Source organism: Nasonia vitripennis, chromosome 1, assembly GCF_009193385.2.
Source record: "Nasonia vitripennis strain AsymCx chromosome 1, Nvit_psr_1.1, whole genome shotgun sequence".
Taxonomy (NCBI): Eukaryota; Metazoa; Arthropoda; class Insecta; order Hymenoptera; family Pteromalidae; genus Nasonia; species Nasonia vitripennis.
In genome coordinates this window covers 35,062,311-35,077,877 of record NC_045757.1, presented here as the reverse complement: position 1 = coordinate 35,077,877, position 15,567 = coordinate 35,062,311, and the positions used below count along the sequence as shown (strand labels likewise).

Genomic DNA, 15,567 nt, shown 5'->3' with positions numbered 1-15,567 from the left:
CTCATCATACCCGCAGCAGGTTGTTCCGCGCGCGCACGCGACGTCACGCGCAGTCGCGCACACGCGCTCTCGTCGCACTCCGCTGTATGTATACCTATATAGGTATACCTGCAGCAGCGGCGCACGCATACATATATATATAAACGTCTCTCTCTCTCTCTCTCTCTCTCTCTCTCTCTCTCTCTCTCACTCACTCTCTGGGAGGGAAGGAAAGCCGTGGAAATTTCTGCAAAATAGACGAGTCGCCGGTAGGCGGCTTCGGCGCGCTGCTGCTCTCCTGCTTCGATATATAACATTTTTCAGGGAAAAACTTGAAATTTTCGCGGATTAGGGAAACGGCCGAGCGGGCCCCGAAGCGAGCTTCGACTACTACGCCTATCGCTTCTCTGATTCTGGGACTTTTTCCCTATTATTCCTTGTTATTCCGCCTCGGAATGCATGTCTTTGTTCTTCAATGTGTACATACACCTTGTACAGGAAGAACGATTTGCGCAAGAAATCGCGGCGCATTTTCCGAGGAAAACTCGAAGGAGTACAAAGTATAGTCGTTGGGAAGAATAGTGTACAGGATAGGATGTTCGAGAGCGCGCGCGGTTCGATTTTATATATCCTAAAGCCGAGAGATATGTGTATAGAGAGAGGAATAGAGCTCTGCGCATGTGAGAGACTAGAGCTTCCGCATAATGGTCACACTTGACTAAAGTTACTCGCTCGAAGCCTCCAGGAGAGCATGATCTTCGGGAGTTCTTTGGACTGAGTGAGAGAGAGAGAGATGTGTGCAGTGTGTAAAGCTGTACTGCTACTGCAGTCGCTGATGATTCTCGCGAGAGTATCGACGACTGATTTCTTATCGCGAGAGAGAGAGAGAGAGACTTATCTCCAGTCGACAGAGTCAAGGTTTTGAGTGACGAAAATTTCGAACGTTTTTTTTCAAGCAATTTTTTTCGCGAGTTGTGTCGTTCTTCTTTCGTTCCTTATACTCATATGATTTGGATGTAGCTCCAAAAATTGTTCTCGTTACGTCCGACTGCTATATCAGTTTCGTAAAGTTTGAATTTATTGCTTCGAAATACTTTACAATTTCCCAAAGACTTGAACGAACTTAAAAAAAAACCATTACCTACTCGCTCTCACACCGCATCGAAAAATCAATCTTCGAAAAATTCGCAAAAGCTCCCAACTCGCTAAACATCGCGAAATTCCAACCGTCGACTCCAGCAGTTCGCTGCTCTCCTGATAGGCGAACTTAGTGCGCTCCTCGCGTGACATTGCAGCCGTCGCTGCGACTCTGGCCTTGAGGCCTCGTCCGTTCGGCAGAGCTGCAACTGCAGCATGCAACTCTTCCGTCACGCGCATCAGCTCCTCCTCGCACGAGTCCGGTTCGACTGATTCTATTCGTCCCGCGTCATTCAATAGGTGTAACACGCGTGTATAGGCCTCGCACATCCTATGTACAGCCGATCGCCTTGGAAGAGAGAGAGAGAGAGAGAGAGATTATAATATACCCTTACTCTCGTATGTGTGTGCGAATATGCGTACCGATCCGATTTTCCTTGGCTCGGCTTTCTCTCGAGGGCGGGAAAATTTGCCGATACACTGGGCTCGAGTCGAAGGGGAAAAAGTCATACTTGGGTATATGGCACGTAAAAGCTAAGCGAAGAGAGGGCCATCGACATCTGCAAGCTGTATGTGGACGCGAAAGCGAGAGCAGAAGAAAGAGAGAGAGAGAGAGAGAGGAGAAAGGGTTCGAAACGTCGTCGTCAGGCCTTCAAATTGGCGAACTCGCGACCAAGACAGCAGCCGAGCCGAGAAGGTATTTCGCGAATTCGCGACTATAACGTAATGTATAGCTGTATATACTTATACAGCGGACGGGAGAAAGAGGTCACGGAGAAAGAGCTGCCGCGAGTGAGAGCCGATATACGTATACTTACGAGCGAGTGTTGGTGCGATAAATAGGTATGTGTATATCTATTTGCGCGCGATAGTCGAGTCTCTTTTTTTTTCTCTTTTTTTATGCGAACCTGTAGTTTTTAGAAATTTGAATAGTTTCAAAGATTGGAGTTCGCGTGATATGCGATAACTTCGATCGTTACATTTATAGAAAAAAAAAAGAAGATTTTTGCGGTTGGGACAGTTTTCGTAGATATATCGCGTATCGAAAGCCATAAATGTATAATATTCCGCTCGAAGGACGCGATTCGAAGCGCATTCACGATTCGAACAATGCGCGACGACTTTGTGTTCCTGATTTAGAAATTTCATAAACGTCTACCGCGCGGTGCGCGCACATTGTTTAGACCGCTCTCAAGCGCACGCATACTTTATATAACGGCTATAGAATACAGTTACAATATGTTTCTTACGTATCGCTTATCGCTATTGACGTCACTGCTCGTATATTATACTGTACAATACGCCTGGAATAATGATCGTTGTTCTCTCGATCGTTATATGGAAGTATAACGAATTTTCAATTGAAATAATTAGAGATTTCGGGTGTATTGAAATTATTTTTATTTCGATTGCGCGATTGCGTAAGATGTATTGCGGTGTGTAATTAGGTGTACGTGCTTTTTTGGATCGATCGTAAATTCTGAATCTTATTCAAAGATAAGCGTGAAAGTATACCTTATTAACTTTATAACGTATATATATAGAGGAACGATACAATGCATAATTAAAAAAAAATTCGCTTAAATTTGAATCTCACACAAGAGTAACACGTCGGAGAGCTCGATTAAAATTAATCCCCGAATCAGTAAAATAACGAAATAATAACCTCACTTCGGTATACGCGCCGTCTATCTGCAAAGCATTCGCGCTAGTCGAACGAATAAGTATACACTACGCATGTGTCGCGCGCAGTTTAGGACAGACTCAATGCGCAATGGTCTCAAAAGTGCTTCGTTCGCACCAGGAGAGCATGATAACGCAGGAGGTGACTTTCCGTTCCCTCCACCTGTGATCCATCGCCGGTGTTTGCAATATAACATACGCGATCCAAAGCGTTTCTTTAAATAATCGATCGCGTACGTCCTGCGCTAAAATTACACTTTTTCCGATTATTGCTCGTATAACATTTACGTGTGAAAATTCGCGATAAGAGTTATTAATAACGATATGCCTTTCCGTAAAAATAGCAACAAACTTCCTTTTTATAACCCATCCATAAGAATAGAGTAAAAATAGCCGGCAAAAATAGAAGAAAAAAAAAACAATCCATCGTAGAGACTAACCCAGTGGGTAGTATACAAGAGCTCGACTTACACTCTCCAAGTCGGCGCGCGCGCTCAGCAGGCAGAATAACCTGTTGAGCAATTTCAGCCTGTCCGTTACCAGGAGCGCAGCCGGTGGGATATGGTACACAGACTCGTCGTAACTTTTTTCCCTCCACTGTGTACACACACCGCTCGCGCTCTCGGCTATACATATTTATCATTGTACTCGGCTTTATTACTCGCGTTATTCGCGGAATTCCGAGCCGGTCTTTTTCGGGCCCGATTTCTGCGCTTTTAATTTCTACGATCCTTCCGACAATTCGAGCTTACCACGACCCGCGCGATTATTTCCGTGTATTTCCGATTAATCGGCTAATAAATCTTGTGCATCGCGCAAGCCTATATTCGCCGACGTTACATCCTCCCTGTAAAATCCTGATCTCTCCGCACCTCCGAAAAGCGAGGTTAAACAATAAAACATAGAAAACCTCTCTCTCTCTCTCATGGCAGAGCGTCGGTTGGGTTCAGGTGGCGGGGGTATATATATATATATATATATATATATATATCGCGGGGAAAAAGGGATTCTCAACGCGGTCCGGGAAAATCCGGCGGCTCGTCGCAGGCCGGGTCCCCCTGGAAGCCGCTCGGTTGAGCGCAATTAAATATGTCGACAGCTCCTGGCCGGCTGTTTTCGGCAGCTATTTAATAAAAAGTATCCGGCCAACAGGAGCCGAGAAGAAGTCGCGCTCTGTCGCGTTGCCGCTGCCGCTACTACTGCTGCAGGGCTGTGTGCGCCGAAGCGTAAGGAGGTGCGGGTGTGCGTATACGTATATGCAGTGGGTGGTGTAGTCTGCGTGCGGTAGTGGGAGCGAATGGAGGGAGAGGAGAATCCTTACGTAGAGAGATTTTCTTTGGGTGACGGCGGAGAGCTGGTTTTTCGAGAGGATAAGGCTGCGGGGAAATGAAATTTTCTCTGCGAGTATACTTATATTTTTGTAGATGAAAGGAGGTGCAGCAATGTGTGAATATTTACATGATGAATATGTAAGGAGTGTATAGAGCTTGCGACGAGAGAGGAGTTTTATTTTCGGGGATGTAATTTTGACGGATTTTTAGTTTTTAGTATAATTTATATAAATATAATTAACATTTGATCGATCACGTACAGCGACGATGCTGATGACGCTTGGCCGCAAAATTATCCGAAAGTTGCTATAGGTATATAGATACAACCTATATACCCCTCGTTAGCCGGGTATTCTATTCGTGACTCGGCGCTTTCGTTACAGCTCATCTTTTGTTGTGCTTGACTGTATTAATTATAACGAAATCGTCTTTCCAACATTAATCCCCGCTTGCATTAAGCTCCATAACTATTATAATCGGCCAAGGATCGATATAGTTCCGAACTATTGATTATCCCGTAAAATTTTGATTCCTCACGACTGTACTTCACCTCAGCGCAGGATAGTATAGAATTTATAATACCACCAAAATCGTGTTCTAAGGCCGAGCGTTCAAAGTCTACATCATCGTTATAGCCCCGAAAGGGAAGACACGCTAAGTACAACCGGAAATATCGTCGAGCCGGACACGTTCGCCCGTACATACCTATATATATAAAAAACAAAATCAACCCCATACGAGCCACTCCAGACACATCCTTTCCGAGAATCGCTCGCTGCTGCTGCACACGGTTATGCATAATAAGAATGATAATTCTAGAACGCGCGCTGAGGTCATAGAATGTTCCGATTTCGTCGTCTCGTCGGACTGGTCCGAAACGGCCGCTATACGTGTACACGTATTTTTCGCTCACACTATATATGTCTCTCTCTCTCTCTCTCTCTTTCTCTGTATATATACCGTATAAGTGGCTGCGGTATTCGGCCGCGCGCTGCAGATCGATGAGGCGCCGCCGTCGTCGCGGCGCCTCGTAAACGCCCCGGCGTCGGCTCCAAATTCTCTCTCTCTCTCGCCCCTTTTTATTACATTACATCGTGTATAGCTTATAGTTCACAGGCTCGATCGCGTAATCTTTACGTCCAACCGATACCGATACCGCTACACTGCCGCATTAGCTTCCGTCGCGCGCGCGACTACTTACTAATTGTTATCACTTTGTCGCCCCCCAAGAGAGAGAGAGAGAGAGAGAGAGTCTCTGGTATATAGTATACGGCGTCGGCGTTTCACAAATCACCTCTTTAGTGCGTGTTTTGCGGAAGGATTTCAAAGCGCACACGTGTGCGATTATACGAGATGCGGAGGCGTTGGTAATTCGATATATACCGATGTAACGCAGTTGAGTTTCTTTGCGAGGATATAATGTTTCGACGTTATTACGACCAAAGTTTCAATAGTCGCGGGGCCACTTTTTCCACAACCCCCCGAAACTTTCACAAAGGCCGTGTGTACCGACGTGTCCCTTATAATCCTCAACGTCTAAGGAAGACGTATCGCATATAGAGAAAATATAAAGCGTCTCTTTCGTACACCGATCGTCGTCGATCTAAATTCTCCTCCGGTCCAGATCTTCATGTCGAGCCTCGCCCAAGAAATCGCGAAGCGTAATTCGATCACATCAGTAGCCTCGCGGCGCGCGTGACAATACTTCTCTCGTCCTCGTGACCTTTGACAATAATATCGTTGGATCCACGTGTAGGAAATTCCAGACGGATCTATGTGATGTGGTATAGATATACGTAAGGTTTTTCCTATACTTCGCTGAGAGGAAGACGACGACGTGCGCGTAGCGACGCAAAAGAGGAGTCGCAGACTCGCAGTCGCCGCGGGCCATGAAATCGACGAACTGTTTCCCGGAAAATGGCAGACTCGTTTTTGAACTTGAAGGTGCGGGTTGCGGGTGATTAGCACTTTTTCTTCGAAGAATAATGTAATTACGACATTTTTTGGTATTTTACAAGAAAATTCAAGCAAATTTAAAAATGTTCTCAGTTCTCTCATTAAGAAGCTTCTCGAGATCTCCCGATAGCCCAACAACCTGCAAGAGTGAGGGATCACGCCCGAAAGCATTTCTTTCCCCAAAAACATCCTCAAAATTATCCGCAGACCTATTTCGAAAAAAGGCACAGCAGCTTAGCTAGAAATACTCGACGTTTTCGGCTCAGCTAGTAAGAATAAGTCGGCGCTCGATACGAGCGGACATCATATACTTGGTCCAGTCTCTCTCTCTCTCTCTCTCCGCACTACGTCCAGCTCGTGGTGGGGATCGAGAGAGTCGACGTTTGTTATCCTTCCCGAAAATTCCACTCACAACTGCTGGACCTTATGCGCGGTGGGCTCTCTGGTCCCCCGCGAGTTCTGACCTTCTATTGCGATTTCATGCGCGCAGGTGGCCGCCGTTTACGCGACTATCGACCGCTATATAATCCAATGACTTTTATTCGCTGACGAGGACTGATTGGATTTGAAAGATTCAATCCTCTTGGCAGTAATGAATTTTTCAAAACGTTCGCGTCTGATTAAACTCGTCCTTTATTCACCGACGTTTATTCAACGCTCGGCGTGATTTCACGGAGCTCAAGGGCTGATGCAATTTTTTTCCGCCGTCCTCGCGATGAGTAAACATTGAAGATTATTAAAGCAGTGTAACTTTTGGACGAGAAGCGTAATATCGACAAATGTCCCTCAAAGTGCCGCAAGAAAAGTTCCGACTGCACACACACACACACACACACGCGCGACCTCAATCCGATAAGTCAGCCTCGCATCGGAGAGAGATTTTATACGAGAGGCGGATTCAAAGTCCCTTATACAAGGTGCTATAAGATGGACCTACTCTCCTTATCCGTCACTTGCACAGCCGTCGACGTATATTGGCATCCCGACGATACAAAGGGGACGATTAGTCGAGCATTAGCGCCTGTACGAAAGGGAAGAGACCTTGGGGTGGCTTGTCGGTGAGAGAAAAAAAAAATCGCTCCAATTTCCAACTGTCTCTCAGTTACACGTCCTTCCGCTGCACTGTGTGTGTGTGTGCGTGTGTCTCTAGAACATATCGAATATTTCAGCTCGTCGGTGCAGAGAGCTGACAGGCTCTATATCTCTATGCCTCGTCACTTTTCGGATAAAGGAGAGAAAGCTCGTGCGCAAGCGCGATCGTACACCCCTTTTCTATATTCTCTGCAGATTCTCATGCTCATCCGATAATCGCGTATACGCATGAATTATTTACTATTTCTCCGCTCGAGATGACACGCGGTAGTCATCAACTTCTCGTACCTGTCAGTCGCATCTCGTAATTCATACCCCCGCACGACATCAACCCCATAAACATATTCTCAGCCCCGTTACAACCGGCTAATATATGTGTGTGTGTGTGTGTGTGTGTGTATATGAGAAGAGAACTGTGCGCATACGCGAGCTCTCAGTGTTCCAGCGACTCGTCGGAGAGGGGGTAGACCGCTCGAGAGCAGCCGAGAGAGGGCCGAGCGCGCTTTGCTGATCAGAGAGCCGGCAGCCCGCACATCGCGAGCTGCTCCGTGAGCAGCAGCAGTTATAGCCTTTTAACGCGACAGACGTACAACACTTATTGCATCCACAGAGTTGTACCAGATACGAACTAGCAGCAGCAGCAGTCTGTCTCTTGTACATCGACGAGTGCGCGGGTGGATCGTTGTTCCGGAGTCTTTACCTGTCGGGGCGAGAGAACAGTGCGCGAAACAAGGGCTTGACCCCCCCCCCCCTCCTCGAGGAGCTACGCTGGACAGCCGGGCCGACTAAGGTGAGTGTCTAAATCCGCCGACGGTGAACATGTATCCTTAACGACGCGCCATATTGCGACAGCGGCGCACTGTGCACGCATCGATCTCACCCCCCTTCGCGATAGTCCTGCGTGCGTGCGCGCGTGTGTGTGTGTGTGTAATTCGCGTATGATGATTGAACTACTTTCGAATTTACCGCCCTAAGGATCGAGCTTGCAGTAGTCGCGCCCGGGATGGGTCAGACACGAGAGAGAGAGAGAGAGAGAGACGAGAGGTTAGGGTTACGCTGTTGCCAAGGGGATATCCTATACTTGGAAATTAAAAGTCCGTCATCGTACCCTCCGGATAATATATTAACCGCATACATCGACGTCGGAGGGGTTGCGCAATCACGTCAGTGGCTCTCGGTATAATTGTCCCCTTAACCTTTCTCTCTCTCTCTCTCTCTCTCTCGCTCGCTCGCTGACTCTATTTCGTCAGCCGTAAAGTATATATCGTAGAGAGTCGGCTATACAGTCGTTCTTTCCCTCTGGCTGAGAGGGTAGCTGGTCCGCATGCGCGACGCGGAAAGCCGGCTCCCACATTGACCGAGCGCTGTTCTTCGAGACGGTTCTTTTCTCCGCTGACACTTGCTCTCTCTCTCTCTCTCTCTCTCTTTCCTCTCTTCCACTCGGCTTCGCGATAACGGATCTCCTCGTTATATTCCACATCGGTTATATATCGTAGAACAAGAGACTCGTCGGTGGTGTGCATCGTACCTACCGCTTCTTGGCATAGATTCGAGAGGGATAGTCGAATCGATAGCGGACGGCTCCCGAGGAAGAGACAGCGAGCGCCGGTTATAGTACGGTTGCATCCTTATTCCTTACTGCAATTATGCGTTGCGTCACTCACGCACACACTTATGTCCGCACAGTTATGACGACCATGGCTCCTGCTGGCGAGGGTGGAGGAGGAGGAGGAGGCGGGAGTGTAAGAGCGACGACGACGTCGGAGCAGGCTCCGGCGACAACCACTACGACGACGAGTACCAGTGCACCGAGTCAGCATCCACCGCCATCGCCCCTGAGCGGATGCTATCTCTTGGTCGTGCTTCCCGAACCTCACACCGCACAACACAAGGATCTCATCCTCAACCGACTCGCTAAAGGTTCGTACTCGTGAATATAAGATCGAAGCCTCGCGATATTCGTAAGCTTATTTATTTTAGGCTCTAGCTAATTCAATTTTTTCTTACGCCTCGTTACGAGACCTAAATATCGGATTAATTTACAAGAGAGAGAGAGAGAGAGAGAGAAAGAGAGAATTCTTCAGTGCGCCGATATCCGGAAAAAGCCGTCGCGTGACTTCCGCGCGCGGCGCGTGTACAAAGCAGCGCCGGCTAACGGTCCCCACTCGCGAGGAAGGACTTTGTATACTTTCATCGGAGTCCTGCACGCGCTTCTCTTTCTCTCTGTTGCTAGGTGCTCCTCGACCTTTTTTCCTTTTTTCCTTCCTCCCTTAACACACGCGCCTTATCCTGCAGGGGAGGGCCTACCGCTTCGACGAGTCGTTATAAATTCAATAATCGACCGGCGAACTAGCTCTAATCAGTCGGGTATCACTTGGCACACGCGCGTCGGACGATCGTCGCGAAGTATGATAATCAACGCGCGTGCCTATGTCCGTAACGGTCAAGGTCCCCCCCCCCAAAAAGAGACTATCCCTCGCGCTTCGTTCAAATGAAGCTTACATGCCCAGCCGTAGGTGTACAATGCAGAGAGAGAGAGAGAAAGAGAATAAGATCGAGCGGTATATCGGTGTCGCGTGCGCGAAGGCCCGCAATGCGCCATTGGCGTTTTTACTTGCGCACTGCGATTGCTCGCCGCGGGCCGAGAACGAGAGTAGACGCTAACGAAAATTAGCGACTCGTTGCGGGTGTTTGCGTGTGTGTGAAATTATACGTATACAGCTGTGTGTTTTATTTGTGTCGTAAATTTGGCTGGCCAGCGCGGGGGGGGGGGGGGGGGAATCAATCGGTTCGGGGATGTATGGGAGCTTTTGGTGGATTATTCAATTGGAGAAGGTTTTTTTTTTTAACTGCAGTCATCGATGTATGTATAGTAATAGATGTGTGGGGGAGGACGATTTAACGTGATTTTAACGCTCGATTAAGCCGGCGCTCTAGTCGGCTTTGTTAAAACCGCGCGATGATAACATTGCCGGCGGTTATTGGAAAGCGTATAAGCGGTGACTTTGTAAAAATAAAGCGTTTTCAATGTAACCGAGCTTTACCGTAATATTGCACGATGATTTTTAACCGACTCGAGTATTAAAAACGACGAGACCGAATGGTAAAGAAAAAAGGTGGCTTTAAAGGTGTCTCGAAAAATCATCAATGAAGACACACACCAATTTCTCCTTTTCTCGAGCCCAGCTCACGGTATGCAGTGGCATAAATACTTCGCGTAGGTACATCCATAAACGGAGTAGTACAGCGCGGAGGAGATAAAAGCTCGAAGGACAAGACTACGTATATGTGCCCCGCACGCCGCCGGCGCCGCGATTCTATTTCGGTAGCCTCACGTGTCTAGAGGTCATCGCCTCACACACACACACACACTCACAGCTCTTTACACCGCAGGCCTAACCGACAGCTTTCGTTGCGCAGCGGGATGACACACCGAAGCTGCGCCGATTAAAGCTGAGATGAGAAGCGCGTCGAAATCCATTTCCAAGTCCGATCGATCAGCTGTTGTCTCTGCGCGGTGTTGAGGGAGGCACAAATGAGTATGTTTTAAGGCGGGGGCGAGGAAGAGAACGAAAAAAAAAAAAAAAAAAAACGAAGAAAGCCAAAGCGAGCGGGAGGAACCGAGAGGGTGGCTATCTGTATAGCTAGATGCGGCTGGCGCGCACGTTAGGTACCTGCCTACGGCCACATCCCCGCAGTCCCCGGAACTTGCGGATCAATAACCCATCCAGTCCTCTGAGTCCCCGCGACTATAACCGATGGATCCGCGACTTTTCTTATTCTCTTTCTCTCTACCAATCAAATCCTATACACTGTCGCACGTTGCAGCTTATACACATATAGTCATATATATATATATATATATATATACCCGAGAGACTCTCCTAGGCGCGCTGATGTGAAGCTTGCGTATATACAGGGCGGCTGCGCGCGAGAGAGAAGTCTCTGGAGCTTCCATCTGTACTTCGCGAAGTGAGGACAGAGGTCGCGCACTTCACCGAGCGATATCGACCCGAAGACACCAACACACGCAGTCGCGTATGTCCGCACACTGTCAATTTCATCTCTGGTCGTTCGATGCCGGTGCCGCTTTTTTTTTTTTTTTTTTTTGGCGAACTATACAACGATGATTCATTTAGCCGTGAATTTTCCGCTGGTCCCCGGCGTTATGTTCATCTGGAGCGTGAAAATCGACCGAAAATTGATTATATTCAAGGTTCAAATAGCCCGCGGTGTTGTCACAACGAGTGCGTTGAGATACAATGCGATATAATCGAGAGTATATACCTGTATATAGGAAAACGCTCGATTCGCGCGCGCGCGCCTATACACCTGTCGTGAAAACGAGGGGCCATAAATATGATGATATATAACAATTGAATTAACGGCGCTAGTCTAAAAAAAGACTCTGGCGTGCCGGGAATCGCTTAAACTCGCTTCTGCCTTCGCGGCGCTCTCGAGCTTATATATTCGATTTGTACAAGGCGCGACGAATTCCGAGACGTGTCCATCCGCACTTATTCCGACACTGACACACGCTGTACTTCCCTTCTATACGTGTGCATGTGTGTGTGTGTGTAGAAGCGAGAGAAAGCTTCGCGAGCGTATAACCTCATTGGCCTACATTTCGCTCGAATATCTGATTGTGTTGCACGCATGCTCCGAATAAAAGCGAAGAATATATATATATATATATATATATATATATATATATATATATATATATATATATATATATATATATATATATATATATATATATATATATATATATATATATATATATATATATATATATATATATATATATATATTGTATAATAAACGCGCTGAGAAAGCGATTTTCGGCAAAGCTCGTGAAGGAGTAAAGGTGTACTCGTAGCCCGCGTGTGTGTATACGTGTGGCCGGTGTCTATGGGCGATGTGTATATAATGGACTCGAGCGCACAGGGCTATTTGCGACCCCTTGTCTCTTCGACCCTCTTTTTTCTTGTTATACTCGTAATGGGGAGGCATGATTACCGAGAAATCCTCAACGAGTCTTCGGCTATACACACTCGTTTGCCGTTTGTTATACATTATAGGTGTGTACTAGGAAATGTACGCGCGAAAGGTGACGGTCGACTGTACTATTTCTGTATATACCTTATAACACACACACACACACTAGATGCAAATTTTTCCTTCGCGCGAGTCCAGGTTTTCGTGCGTTTCTGCTATACCGTAAAACACGTGTATGTATAAGTATATACATAAAGAGAAACGTATTCAATGTCAGGCAAAACGCTTAGGTATAACGTGTATAAGAGCCGCTTTTATACATATACCTTATATTCTCCTTATATATTCCGAGCGATATACGTCTGTGCGCGCTACATCCATAAAATTCCGTCGTACACAACATTCGATCCGGAAAATTTATGTCTCGAAAGAGAGATAAGAAAACTTCTTACGAGTTATACGCTAATGTTTGCGCGTCGTCTGCTCTCGAGGCGAAGATATTTATATATACAAGAACAGATCGGCTGCAATATCGCGGAGCAATTTTTCGAACAAACTAAATCGCCCCATAATCTCCAATTCAATCGCTCGCGGCGTATATGTGTATGCATACGACAAACGTTAATTCGACAGCAGCCGCAGCTTCTCTGCTATGTAAGCTACAGTTTAAGCATTAGGATCGAGTGCATACCTATATAGCGTCTCCGAGTTTACTCACTCGAGTCATGATCGAGTACGTGATCAGCCAGCTCGATAAAATAACGCCTTCCGATATGCAACGTGAGCTGGAACTCAAGTACCCGCGCGACATTCGAAAATAATGATAACAACGTGTGCGCGTGTATAAATAAGCGAGAGTTTGAGGGAACAATCGCGAGAGAGAGAGAGAGAGAGAGAGAGAGACGCTCCTCGCTGGAACAAGCGAATAGGGTTTATAAATAGGTGCAGCGCGTGGAGAATCGCGAAACTCGGCTGTGTGTGTGTATAGCGCAGTTCGCGAAGACGCGGCGGGTTCTAATTTTGAACGGAACCGCTTAGTGATGTGCGTGTGTGTGCGTGTCTTTCTTGCTGCAGTCGCGTTAGGCCACACGTTTATACTGTACTTGAACCTGACCCTATGACTCGCTGATCGAGAGTCGGTTGCGGCTTTTCCGACTTGTATATACCTATTTTAAGAGTAAACGCTCTAAGTGTGACATTTTTTTCTGCGCGACGTAATTCCCCCTCGAATTAAAAATGCAAATTAAGCCGGGAAATTCCCGCCTCGCTTCCGGAGGAACAATTTCGCGAAATAAACGCGTGCGTTCGTCTACTTTAAAATACCGAGAAAATCCGTCGAAACCAAAAAATTCCCACCGCGACCATATCTCTCTCTCACACACACACACACACAAAAAAAAACGTTCCTCGTAATTATCCGAGTGCGTACGTGCAACTAACTGCAGCACACTATAGTATCGTCTAGACGACTCCAGCGGGTGTATAACAGGATCGTGCGAAAAAAAAACTCCCTCGACTGCGTGTGCACGTACGTCGCTTTTTTTTTTGTCCGGGACTGCACTTTTCAGTCGCGCGCGCGAGCTTTTTATCGCGGAAAAAAGGGCATTTCTTAGCACTCGTCGCGCTCTTATTCATCGACTCGCGGGAGAGCGTCGCCTTGAATTCGGTGAAAAGGCTGACTCCCTCGTTATGTGACAGCTGTATCGCTGATGGTATACATATGTATATCCTATTTAATTTGTAATTGATACACCGGCTACCGGCCTTGCATCTACCGGGAGTTAGACGATATCGCAGTTCGATAGTAGATATAGGTATCGTCGTGGCTCTCCTGTTACCAACTGCGCTTATTCGAATTGAATTATTAAAAACGTTGTATCCCGGAAAGGGCGTAAAAGTATAATTCCCAGTTTCCTCGATAACCCTTTTCAGCCCGGCTCACGTAAATCATTTAAGATGCAGCGAGTGTGCAGCGCAGAGCCCGAGATACCAGAGCGAGATTACGCCTTTGGCTTGCAACTTGCGCTCGTGAAAAATATCTATAAATAGCCGTCGACTTTTGCACGTGAAAGGGCATTCTTTTTTTTTTTTTTTGAGCGAAAATCTTGATATAGCTCTGATTGATCAGTTTTATTCTCGGAGTGACGGAACGAAAAAAATTGTTGTTAACAGCTAGCTGGGAATGAAAAGTACGATTTATTTATTTATTCGTTAAAAAAAAAAAAATAATAAATAAAATTTCTGTGCAGCGAAAAAGCGAGTTCTTTTTAAAATCAATCTTCGCCAAATCGTGTACATCCTTTGTCAATTTTTCAAAGCTCAAGGAACGCGGAGAAGTAGTGGTATAGGCGCAGCTCAGCGTTTTTCTTGTCAAGAACTTTTTGACCCCGTCTTCAGAGACAAAAGGCTTCTCGCTCTCGCGAGCGAGCGGCAGCATCTCTTTCACGCTTCGGCACATATTGCTATTTAAAAGTGATTAAAAAAAAAAATGTGGCGTCGACTGCATTATATTTCCCGCGCTTTTATGCGCGGGGAAAAAATGATACTTTTTCAGAATGTTACATTATTACCTGTAATTGGATTATATTTCTCTCGCTGAGCGATGTAACGGAATTCCCGTTATTTCATATCCAAGGACACGTGTCCGCACTGCAGCTCTGCGTCAATCATTATTTGTAACAACGGAATTTCGCAATTTCATCGAATACGCGATCGTTACGAGGATAATAATCGCTTCTGCAAAATTTAGCGTCGACTGTAATCAATGTGTAAGTGTCATCAATTGTAGTTCGCTTCGGTTTTAATCGCACACAGTAGTGCTCTCTAAAAGTCCCATTTCAGTTCTGTACGAGGTCTATACATAGCAGCGGGGTAAACCCAGAATTTTCTGCATTTATCTCTCTCACTGCAGCCACGCGTCGCTTCTTCTTCTTCTTCTTCTTCTTCTTCTTCTTCTTCTTCTTCCTCTTCTTTTCTTCGTCGCCGACGCGAAAAGGAAGCTCGCGAAAGTGTCGAGCATGAAAGCTCGTAGGATCACTGCACTTCGCACTTGCGTCCACGTATACCAAAGGGTCATATTTCTCGCGAGTTAAACTTGACTCCCACGAGAACTTTGCGCTCGATTGGCGACGGCAACTTTATTCCGAAGAATTAAATAGATAAAAGAAAACAGCCGCAGCTCTGATTGCGTATGGTCTGTTTTTCCGAGTCGACGCGAATAAAACTTCTATAGCCTGTAAGCTTCGAGTGTTGTTGATGGAAAGCATGAACACCTGCGTATAAGTAAATAAGGCTGATATCGGAAACGGGAGTCGTGAGAGTCAGCGAGTATCGAAGACGCGAAACTCGGCTGCGGCACGGCTTCGCCGTATCACCTTCAGGGCTTCCG

The 15,567-nt window shown here is 46.6% G+C and overlaps 1 protein-coding gene across 3 annotated transcripts in view; it reads left to right on the top strand.

Annotated features, from left to right (window-relative positions):
• Positions 1 to 7,613: 7,613 nt before the first annotated feature.
• Positions 7,614 to 15,567, top strand: part of LOC100123515 (microtubule-associated protein futsch) — a 31,827-nt gene continuing 23,873 nt past the window's right edge. The window contains exons 1-2 of one of the 3 annotated variants that reach the window (XM_008217839.4): positions 7,614 to 7,968; positions 8,865 to 9,098. In XM_008217839.4, the coding sequence (XP_008216061.1) occupies positions 8,867 to 9,098 (232 nt within the window). In that variant the 5' untranslated portion in view covers positions 7,614 to 7,968; positions 8,865 to 8,866. Of the gene's footprint in view, positions 7,969 to 8,535; positions 8,793 to 8,864; positions 9,099 to 15,567 lie in introns of those variants that run through there. The other 2 variants (XM_032596059.1, XM_032596060.1) reach the window with 2 other exon arrangements.